This window comes from Rhea americana, unplaced genomic scaffold (genome assembly GCF_003343005.1).
Source record: "Rhea americana isolate MKP2758 unplaced genomic scaffold, rheAme1 scaffold_151, whole genome shotgun sequence".
Classification (NCBI taxonomy): Eukaryota; Metazoa; Chordata; class Aves; order Rheiformes; family Rheidae; genus Rhea; species Rhea americana.
In genome coordinates this window covers 911,110-922,761 of record NW_028185606.1, presented here as the reverse complement: position 1 = coordinate 922,761, position 11,652 = coordinate 911,110, and the positions used below count along the sequence as shown (strand labels likewise).

The window sequence follows — 11,652 nt, the reverse complement described above, 5'->3', positions numbered from 1 at the left end:
AGCCCGTGGGGCCGAGTCGGCCTTGCCCGCAGGGATCTCGGGTGCTGCGAGAGGAGCGGGCCTCCCTGAGAGACCCTTTGCGCCCTCCCCTGCTCGGGCGGGCGGCCGATACCTCAGGGGTACCTGCCATTTCCCCTCATTTCTCCCCCAACAAGCTTCGGAAACGTRCTGCCCGCTTTAAATTGAGCGTGTCGTCCGCTGTCAGCTTCACCTGCCCAGAGTTCTCAGGAGTCCGCGGCGTACAGATCGCAGTGGGACCAAACCGGCTGGTAAAGCCGGCCTGAGAGAAGAAGGTGGCTCCAGGCCGGCGCTGCTGGTCCGGAGACGTCTCTGGCCTGCCGCAGGAATGCCTGGATCCCGCGTTTCCCCCAGGGAGCACAGCAAAGCACAGCACTTGGAGTTAACGTAGAGAGGCTGATGCACGCRGACGGCTGTGCTGTCCCTGCTCCCCTTCCAAGTGTGTTCAAATACGTTTAAGGCATTTACTTCTGTGTACTCAGCCCTCACCCTGCAAAAATAACAAACCAAATCCAAACCAACCCGTACCCAGAAACAGTCTAGCAAAACCAAAACTGTCTGTGTGAAGAATGCTAGCACAGAAAAATAAATCAGTGCAGGCCAGGAATTTCTAAGGAAGCTTCTYGTTACCATCCAGATCAGTAGTCTCACCTTTGCAAGATAACATTTGCCRTTATAGTCGCTTCTAGTCACTTCTGTGATTTAAACTTGGGCTGCTACAATTAGAAGTTTCCTGTTTGTCGTTCTTAGTGTGTTTTTTTTAAAGCAAAAGATTCTGTTCCACTGCCTTCTATAAATATCCTCCTGACCTTGGCAAGTCTCCGGACTAACTCCATAAAGTCTTTAAAACACATCAATTCCCACTGCTTTCAGTGGGAGCTGGAGTGCCTAAACACCTTTCTTTGAGCCTCTTGACGGCTGYGCACCTCGTATTTCCTTTTGCTAAAAGAAAGGAAAGCAACATTTCACTATCTTCTAGAGGGATGCAAAGCTTTATGGATGAGTGCCTGCAAAGGGCTGTCAGATTTTCTAGTGGAGAAGCAAAGTAGCAATAGTAGTAGTATAGGCAATAGCATGTCTACATGCTTCATGTTTACTGATATATTGGCTGATGCTTGAAAAAGTCTTGCTGTTCCTTGGTACTTAATGTTACTTTCTGACCTCCAGGGAGAAAAAAATGATGCAGGGAAAAGCCAGTAAARTTAAACATTCAGAGGTGTAAAGCTAGCATAAATATGAAAGAAATAGAGGGGCCAAAACATGCCCAGTTTTGTCCATATGTAGTTTTKCTCCTCAGCCACACCTCCACCCCCAGGGCTGGCAGTGAGCATGGAAACCCAGCACACTCAGCACCAAAAGATCAGCTCCCTRATAGTCGAGCTTGTAGGAGATCACTATGGACTGTTAGAGGCCTTCGAAGCTAAAACCTTCTCTTCTCTGCCCTGATGTATACTGAGGAGCCTTTGGCTCCTGCTAACCYCCAGAAACATTCCTGTGCCGAGATTGCCTTGCATTACCAATTCCCAGATCACTGTATGCAGCCTAAGGGAAGATTACACACTAGCTCTCGGAGATACCTGTGGGTTGCGCTGAAATAGAGGACATGGCAAACCTCACGGTTTTGAAGTTCACTGCAGCAGGCGCTGCAGAGGGCCAGTTATCTTCCAATCCCCATTAGCGCAACGTGAGCACTAAGAAGTAATTTGCTACAGTCTAAATATTGACAATACAGTTATTAGGCTCAAAGGCAGCGATACAAAAGAGAAATATTATAGATCAGCTGTAAGAGGTTTTTCGCTATTTCCTCCAGTTAGCAATGTGCCAGACGCTTACACTGCCTCRCAGCTGAGATCCCGTACTCAAGCGAAACCGTGGAGCTGCGTTCAGTGTGAAGAGGAGAGTCCTGACGCGCGGATATCCGCACCCTTATATTGCACCCTCTTCCTAAAGYCCTGTTCAGATTCACGCTTGCCTCCAATGGTTTGCTTGTGTTTCCTCACCTAAACTGGGTATTACCCTTGCATCTCCTCCTCAAGGACTAGCTGTTGTGCCTGTCTGCCTTCAAAGGCATGTTCATCACAGCAAGGCAAATGCCTCCTGCCCAGACGGTAAACAAGACCTGTTACGGACTGTCCTGAAACAAAAAGCAAAATAGACAGTTATGGTGGGGTGAACTGTCTCCCACCCTAGACTTTAGTGGCAAGTTTATTTTATACAGTTAAGTTGATATTTGTAATAGACATACCTGGTATCAGCGATACTCTGAGAGTGGTGCAAGAATTCAATACCAGCTCTTGGSTGATAGCAAACAGTAGGCTGTTACTCTTTGGGGCTCTGGGAGACTGCTGGCCTTGGTCTGCAGGACCACCATAATGAAGACTCTTCTCTTTTCAGAGGTTTCAGACCTCTGAAACTCCAGGCGATTGTATTGTACCAAGCTGGCATAGGTATACAGCAATCGCATTTGCGAATCAGACATCTCCCTTCCCTTCTCAGATGTAATTGCGCACTTTGCGCACCTAACTGAAGCAAATTCCTGTATGACTGCCACTTTCTCCTGCAGTTACCTGTTTTGAAAATTTGCACAGAGCCCCTGCATTTCGTAAGACTGGCTGTAGGAATTTGCTCTTACRTTATTCTATTTTCCAGCCTCCAAAGCTGGTCACTGACCACAGCCTGAACGGTGGTGTATTAATTCTTATCCTGTGCAAGGARAGATGCACCAGCACTAGCATTAATCTGTAGTTGAATGAACCTTAATAACAATACAGGTTCTGCTCTTCTGAGTACATAAATCCTACTTGATATAAACTCTGTGTGACTTTTACAATGGCACCTCCATTTACCTGTACAACACACTGTTGCAGTGGTCATGCCTGCTGCTAGCCCAGTCCCAGAAAATAATTGAGAAAATGCTGCATGCGATCACCAGGGGGACAGCAACTTTTTCCCTGTGTCAAAGGGTGTGTGCGCCAGATGTTTGTGGGAAGTGACAGTCCCCTCCAGGCTTGGCTCCTGATTGCCAGTGACTCATTATGGAAATTACTCCTGCTTCCATTTCTGATGCCATTGCTGCCACCTAATTCCCATTGGGTCTGTTAGTCCGTTCAGGAATGCTGCAACCTCTGCCAAGACTTGCCACCCTTCACTTGGGAACTGCTGCTCCAGAGGGCTTTAGAGAACTTTATGAATAATCATTGCATTTACCTCTCAGCTAGCCAGTGACAGAAATGCCATTTCTCCCATTTTCTAGCTGAGGAAAATGAAGCATGGACAGATTCATCACCTGGTTACAGATTCAATGGGAACTCTTAATGCTCCATAAATCTGAAAATTAGGCTGTCAGCAACTTCTCCCAGAGCAAAACTGYGGCTGAGCTATCCAGAAGATGCAGTTTCTACTTACTGGGTACCCCCCTTCCCCTATTTACTGGGAGAAACCTGAACGTGACTTTCCAAACTTGAGCTCAAGAAGCCTGACACAGACATGGGGATTTGGAGGGCATGATCAGACAGGCACTGGCACCCAGGCTAGAGGGCTCGTTCTCAGCTTAGGATGCTTAGCGATATCTATTACAGTTAGAGTTATGCAGGATTATTAGCAAAGGATTTTTTTTCAGTTCTTTATAACAACGCTTTTACCACTTCCAGATGGAACTTTATGCATTAGCCCTCGGCCTAATTCCAAGTTATTGTAGAGACTCTGAGCAAAAGTGGTTCGGTCATTTTCAGAAGTGGAGAGACAGGAAAATAAAATATTAACATTTACCGTTGTGTTTAAAAAGCTCTGATCCTTAAAAAGATATATTGGTATCTGGGAGCGGTCTGGTCCCTTCACCATAATCTATATCATTCAGGTCTTCTAAAGAGGCATTTCACTTGACAGAATTACAAAATGAGGTTAAAATTACTTAGTGAATGTTCTGTAGTATTGAAATATCATCTCCAAAGCTGCCGGTACTACAGGGAGCCAAAGATCTCTGTATGTTCAAGAAATACCAGTGCAACTTCCATTTTAATGTGTTCAGACTGAAGTGAAGCTACAGAAGAGTCTGACTTCATTTCTGACCTGTACGAGCAGAAATACTTGATTCACTGCTCAGAATTATGAAATCTGTTTTACAAGGGAAAACGATACCATCTTTTATTAAACACGACACTATAATTTAAACACCACACTATAATTAATGCACGTGCCCAGCAGGTAGGGTTGAGGTTGCCTTGTGGCAGGCACTTKCTCTCTGAGAGTCCTTCTGTTCAACTAGTGGGCTTTCTGAACAAATCCGAACTAAGGCCTCCTTTCACAGCCTAACTCATCTGCTGCTATTGCTACAACTCTCTGCTAATACACCATRCCTAAATACATCCATGATCAAACTCATTCCGTATGTAACTCTACTGAGTCACTTTAATAAAGATTAATTTGGGCTCTCTGTCCAGGATGATTTCTTTCCCACAAAATATAATTGACGCTGATGTAGTTTATGTATCCTTGTTGTATGGAACAGGTCTATTTAGCAACTCGCAACTGGTTTTTTAAGCATTAGCATGTGCTGGTATCTGAGGTCTCTCTCTCTCTCCCATTATGTTATGGACAACAAAAGTCATCTGTCTTTAATGTTGCCACCTGTTATGATTTACTGCACAGCTTGCCAAAGCTGATGTTTTCCTATAGTCCCGGTTGCTTAGATCTGGTGTTTGCATAAGACACATTGCTTTGTGGTGTTTGTAAAGAATAAGTGTCTGGCCCTGGTGGTTATAGAGGCAGTCTGGAAAAAGTGAGCTGTAAGATTTCAAAAAATCAAAGGTGAAACACTTACATAAAGAAATRTGTTTCAGCTCTCATGATTCTGAGGCCTCTCGAATGATGGTGGTAGGACTGATCAGCCTGAGCATTTCTCAGCCCACTTTCATTCACTGGGACTGATTCTCCTGGTACAAACCTATGAGCATGTCCTGAATGGTAGAGCTGTTGGGTTAAAAAGCCTCCCTGGGACCATTTGGTGGGGTTCAGCAGGTGACTTTCAACCCGGAAAATCCAGGCTGCCCAGTTGCCTCTCCCCCTTGCGCTTTTCTATCCTACCCATATTGGGCAGTTCTTCACTGCCCAAATCCAAACCCTGCAGGGGCAGAAGGAAATGTCTGGTGCATCTCCTCTTTGAAGCAGAAGTAAAATGATGTCTCTGCTGGTTATCCGCTTAGAAAAATTATTCTGAGGGCTTTGGAGTCTGCAAATAAATTTACAACCTATCTCAGGGTCTCAGTTATTGTCTGAACCAACCCTGAAGATCAATACACATATGTTTGCCGGGGCTTGAGCTGCTCTGCCTGGTGAATGTGTGCTACTCTTGCCCTCTGCTCCCTGGTATGTCAGCCTGGAGTAGAGTCTGCACTCCTGCATCGCCTCCAGCACCTGCATTCCTGGGCACAGAACACACTGTGATGCTGTCTTGTGGCCCACAGACTGGGTAAAATACAGATTTTTCATGGTTGCACAAGACACAAAGTTATGACTGCTCCAGTCCCTCTGTGCACACTCGGCCAAGCAAATGCAGTGCAGTGCCCTGACTAGGTGCTAGGGTCTACACACAAAATTCAGCATCTAGCAAYCCAGCCCCCACTTCCTCTGGTCCTTACCCACTGGTCTAGCCTCCCTACAGCCTGACCTACCTAGGTTTGCCATTTATGRTTACCACACCCTATACATTTCTTCTTCTCTAGATCCAGCCCTGCAGTCCCTAGATTTATTTATTTTTTTCGGGTTTGTATCGCTGTCTCCTGACTCTGTGATCTCCATGCTTGCATACCTGGTCTTCTTCTCCTTTAACCTAAAAAGAGGARAGAAGATTGACAGCTATTGAATCCTTCCTGTCTCCTCCTATATGTATGTGCAGGGGAGCAGAGTCCTTGCTTAGTACCTGTTTTTTAAACTGATGTCCATGAAGAGCAAGCAATTCAACAGCTCTGCCATAGTAGAGATGAGTCCCTGGGGTCTGACCAGCTGTTTGGCAGAGAAACTGGGGAGACAGAGGCAAAAAGGTGCTTAAATCATGCCCCTCAATACAGCCTCTGAAGGCCCAAAACACACCAATAGGCATTACATTGCCCCAACCAGCCTCACCTGGGACCTCCACCCATGCACCCTTGGTCCAGGTGCTCTATTTAAGCTCAGGCTTGGACCTTGCCCTTGTCTGAGCTGTGGGGGGTGTCTGTGTCATGTCCTCTTGGTGGGCTGGGAGCCTCTGCTGTAGGTAGATTTGCTCTAGTCCTGCTTCTGGCCCTATTTTCTGCTGCTCTTTGGTGGGTGGAGGACTTGGTTGTTTGCTTTGCTCTGTCTAGGACWGTCAGTGGACTGTGTCTCCAGGCCCTTGCTCTACCTGCTATATTCAGATTCTGTGGGGCTGTACCCTGGTCTGTGAGGGCACTGCCYATGTCAGGGTCACACTTGGCTCCTGTTTTGTCCCCCTTGGGGGGCAGCTCTGCTCTTGCTGTTTTCTTGTGCTAGCCAAGAGGTGGCAAGCACAAATATGGCTGTATCCTGGTTGTTAAACCTACCTTCACTCTGCAGAGCTCTGATGATGGCAGGCCAGAGGAGTTGTTCTTGCAGGAATATCCCATGCAAAAAAGTCAGCTGCTGCATTTGGGTAAGCTGGTAAATTGCTGGCAAAAAATGTCTCTCTTYTCTTTCTTCTTTTTCTTCTCTTGTCTTCTTGTTCCCTGATTGCCTTTTTCTTTAACTGGGTTTCAGAAAAGCTTTCCCTGCACTGACTGTTCCCTTTATTCTGTTGTTGCATCCCTGGCTGAAAGCTGGCTCCACTGCTCCCTCGTCTGCCAAGGGTCCTGTCCCTGGCAACACCTGTGTGGGCCAGAGTGTGACTCTGCTATTTATGGTCTAAGGAGGTGGCTGAAAATGCTGCTTTCACCAACATAAATCTTAGCCCAGAAGCTGAGGATGCTTGAACAGCAGTAATGCTGCAAAAATGTTTTATTAGCATCAGGTGCTTCAGCTGGGGATGGAGAAGCCCCCCTGAGCCCTATGGGAGAGGATGGGTTTTGGAGACCACTTGTTCTCACTACCGGTGTTTACCATCAGAGGGCAAACTCAGTCCAGGCGAGAGTGTTCAGTACCCAGTTCCTGCAACCTGCTACTTCCCTGATCCATCCCTCCTGAGGCTTCTGCTGTCAGATAATGACAAAGAAAAGTGATGCCATTTCCYGTCCCTCTTGCAGGGAGAGCCCAGYGTATGGATTCAGCTTCCCATCTCTGGATGCTGCAGAGCTGATGTTGCCAGGAATGACTCTTCTCCCCTATCCCCTGGAGAGCAAATCTTGCTTCTCGAGAATGCCAAAGCTTGCTGTAAGTGCCAAAGCGGTTGTGAGGCTCCCCCCAGGTCTAAGTCAGATCAATTTAATAAAGGAGGGAAACCCTCCAGAAATCACTAAATTTGTGCTTGAACGTCCCCAAATACAACATAACYTTTCCCAATGTTTTGTTTTCCAGTGCAAATTGTATTTACGTCTGACTATATTTTGAGCAGCATATGCAAAAGCTGTGCTGGTTAGTGTTTTCTTTTTATCCAGCATCTTGCTGCTCTTCAGACCCATAAAGGAGTGTGGCTTCACAAACCTGGCAAAACAAGCAGCATTATCTCTGCTATATGGAAATACAAGGCCATTAGGTGACTCAGTAGCTGGGAGCTGAACCTGGGAGTCCTGCTGCAAGAGTTTACCCTTTGATTTATATTTCAAAGGGAAAGGGTACAAGAGGGCTGAGCTATCAGTGCAGAATGAAGTAACTACTCCTGAAGGGTGAGAAACTGAGCGGCCCTGAGCCATGGAGGCAAAGCCTGGTTCCCCAAAGCTGGATGTGTGTGGCGGGAGTCCTTCGTGCACAGAAAGGGTGGGTGCTGGTGGGGGCATTCATAACAGCGTTTCCTGGTGTGGGTTCTCTGTCTAGCATGGGTTGTGCTTGTTCTGTGCTTTTTTCCTCAATGAGGGAAATAGTCTCTCTACCCTGTGGTCAACCAGCTCACAGGGAGGTAGCCTCTATGGAGCTGCTGACTTCCTCCAGCCACAATGTTGCTTAGTTTAAGCTGTCTAATAAGCTAAATTGGATGGGGAGGATTGTATGCATACAGATGGATAAATGCTTTGTTTCTGTGCAAACCAGGTTGCATGTGCTATCACATGATCAAAACTGGGGGCTACAGTGGGTGGGAAGGAGGAAAAAGAAGGAAACTGTCCTAAGGCAGGAGAACTAACAAARCTCAATTCCCTAAGATGCACCTCCATATCCTTAACTGCACTGTAATAATGCCACCTCTGCGAGGAAAGAGAAAGCCCAAGGTGTGGATTCTGCTGCTACCAAGGATGCAGGGTGGCCATGGAGGTCTGCCTCAGTGGGAGACTTGCACAGGTTGTGTCCTGTTTCCTTTTACTGACTTTTGTGCTCCTAGGAGCACCAAAGCTCCTAGGACTGGTGTATCTGGGAGTTCTTCCTCTGGAGACCTGCTGAAAATTGGCCACACTGCTCAAAAGCAAAGGGGGCAAAACTAGAAATGGCTGGTCTTCAGGAGTTTTGGATTCATCCTAGAGGATCAAAGAAAGCTCAAACTATTGCAGCTCTGACAGCACCCAAGGGATCCTTGTGCTGGCACGTGGTCCCTGCTGTCACTCCTGGCCTGAGACTCYGTGCTTTCCAGAGCATTTGGCAAGGATTTACATCTTGCTAGTTCAGTTATATCTGAACCCCTTTGCCTTTTCCACTGAATCTCAGTCTTAGTCCACAAACCCCTTGTTGGCCCAGGGTCTTTCTTTAAGATACCTGATGGTAGAGAGCTTTTCAGAGCAAGAATGAACCAGATGTTTTCCTGGTCTCTTTCTTTGTTTTTACAGCCCTGGGTGTCCCTTGAGGACAGAGCTCTTTGTTCTGCATGGGGTCCCATTACAAAACAGAGCTTGTGTAGAGAACATCTTCCTGTTGGGTACCACACCAAACAAATTTTATCTTCCACCTGCTCTACAAGGAATAGCCAGTGTAAAAGCTTTATTTGCCTTTTCTGCCTGTGGTGACTGTGAGCTGGTAGCTTTAATTTCAGAAACATATGATGCATGTATGTAGGCTCACTTGGTGCTGTCCTGCTGCCCACCGTTGCCTATTCAAGGGTACACAAAGGGTTAACCTGGTTGTCATCTTCTCTCCTGCCTATTTGGAATGAAGCCATGTTTCATTCTCTAGATGGCTGATAATTGGATAAACTGCATCTCGAGTGAATTTAAAACCAAAAAACAAGCTCTCGCCACCAGAAGTCAATACATTTTCTCTAGCAGGGATTTTTGGCTGGAGTTGGTTTGAGTTGGAATGGCAGCCRCCTCTTTCTGAGGACAAGGGCATGCTCATGAGCTGTTGGCTTTGCCTGATGTGTGGCTTAAAGTTTAGGCCTTTACATTTTTAAAGGAGATTCCTGTTTCTCTTCCCTGCGAAGAGTGAAATCTAGGACTGCAGCCTCAAGTATGATCCTAAAATTGCTTAGCCATAATAAGCAACTTGCTTGCTGATGGTTTGATGATGTCCAGGATCCTTGCCCAGATAACATGGGGAAAGAAAGACAGAGGGCTTCACACTGCTAAAATGCTTGACATCACTTGGCTCTTGTGCAGATGGAAGAACAGAATATGATCTGGCTAATTAGTATCATGCTAATTAAATATCAGATACTTTTTCCTGCACCCCTGCAGTTTCGCTTAGTTTCAGTGGCAAATACCTGTGCTGTCACTTAATATGTGGAGACATGGTAAAACTGTCTCCTGTAAAATGTGCTGGCGGTGATTTATAAGCTATTTAAAATATATTTGCTTTGGTCCTTCTTTGTATTCACTTTTCACAAATATTCAAACAAATGCCTTTAGGTCTGGGAACCAGCTGCTTTTTGGCATGTATTCATTTTGCAAACAGGAGCATTCACACCAGAAATGCAATTCTAGGATTTCATATCYGTGCAATAAGTAGACAAACTTCACAGCATGATATGTGCCCTGTCAGAAATACCTGGCACAGCTCATGTTTCAGACRTAACYGARCAAAATAACTGTGCAGAGCTGTTTATTGTCAATCTGCTGTCTACCTATTATTAATAGGAGAGAKTGAGTAAATAATTAGGACTAATGACTAAATTGGAGAGAGTTGTCATCTGTTCAAGAATAGTTTGCAGAGAGGGGCAGCAGTCAACAAATGATCTGATTTGATCATAGATATGATTCACTTCTTACAAACACGCTGTAGGCTATGCCAATACACAAACACCCACATCTGGCCCAGATAATGACACCTCCACTTCCACAGCCACAGCTAGGTATTTAAACTGGTGTGATGTGATTCCTGTGGGTGATAGGAGTCCTCCACTCCCACTGAACTCCTGGTGGGACTTTGGAGTTGAATACTTTTAGGAAAGTAGGTGCATCTTTTTTAAAAGATGCTGGTAATCAGTTCTTGGGGCTGGAAGAAATCTGTGTTTTAAGCTGCCTCAAATACTGAGAACTTACTCTGTGGGTTTGGGAAAAAGTAGCTAGCATGGCAAGAGAGGGATTGAGGCAGTTCCTCTGAGAGCAGAGAGGACTGAGGGGAGAAACAGTAGCAGCCTTCAAATATGTTAGAAACTGCCAGAGAGAAGGAAAGAAATGTTCCCCATGTCCCTCAGGGAAAAGGCAAAAAGTGACTGGCTTAAACTGCAGCAAAAGAGAATTAGCTAAGATGTGAGGAAAACTCTTCCTACCTGGAAAAGGGTAAGGCATTAGGGCACGTTGTGCTGGAGAGTTCCCACTGCCAGGGAATTTTATGTAGTAGTTAGAAAAGGTTTGTCGGGAAGGCACTGGGAAGAGCTTGGTCTTCTGGTCTTTCTATGTCTCTTCTAAACCTTTTTTTTTTTTTTTGAGAACCTTTCTGCTTTGCTTCTGAGCAAACCTTGACAACGATTCAGTGCAGAGTTTGTCACAGACTCCTGGGTTTCCTTCTTTATCCATTTCCCAATGTCTGCTTCTGTCTTTTTTCCTCCCCTTTTCTGCCTGCAGCTTTCTCACAGCTATGATGGTTGTGAGCACCAGGAGAAAACCAGTGAGAACCACCCTGTGGTGGTAGGCACCAGCTCATGAGCCTGGAGGGGACAACCTTGTGCTGGAAGCAGCTACAGGAAAAGGCATCTGTCCAGTGAACCACAATGCCCTGTCTGCTTCTCTCCCACYACTCAGCTGAAGGCATTTTACCCTTCTTTGAACAGCAGCCTTGGAGATAAAGCAAAGCGGACTGTGGAGACTGGGGTATTTGGGTAGYGAGGAAGATTGGCAAAGGCACACATAGGCACTGAAGGGCAGGATTCACTTTTACTAACTGCAACCATCTGAAACCTTGTCACAGCAAAAGCAAGTTATCCAAGATCCCTTGATAGCCAAAGGACTGAGACATCAACCAGCTGAGAGGAATTTTTTCATCTAAGCTGGTTGTCTCAGGTAGCTGGGATAAATTAACCTCTGGCCTGAAGTCATTTCTCTCCCTCATCTCCCTTCACTGACCAGAGAGGGAGTCCCACTGACTGTCTTCGTTTAGACAACCAACTTACAGACCTCTAATGTGAGGTGAGAT

The 11,652-nt window shown here is 46.0% G+C and overlaps 1 protein-coding gene across 1 annotated transcript in view; it reads right to left on the bottom strand.

The window, feature by feature from the left end:
* Nucleotides 1-6,155, bottom strand: part of COP1 (COP1 E3 ubiquitin ligase) — a 139,918-nt gene extending 133,763 nt beyond the window's left edge. Inside the window, exons 1-3 of the mRNA XM_085299692.1 lie at nucleotides 6,139-6,155; nucleotides 5,936-6,034; nucleotides 5,825-5,845 (exon numbers count right to left, since the gene is read on the bottom strand). Of these exons, the coding sequence (XP_085155818.1) occupies nucleotides 5,825-5,845; nucleotides 5,936-6,034; nucleotides 6,139-6,155 (137 nt within the window). The remainder of the gene's footprint in view (nucleotides 1-5,824; nucleotides 5,846-5,935; nucleotides 6,035-6,138) is intronic.
* Between the last annotated feature and the right edge of the window lie 5,497 nt (nucleotides 6,156-11,652).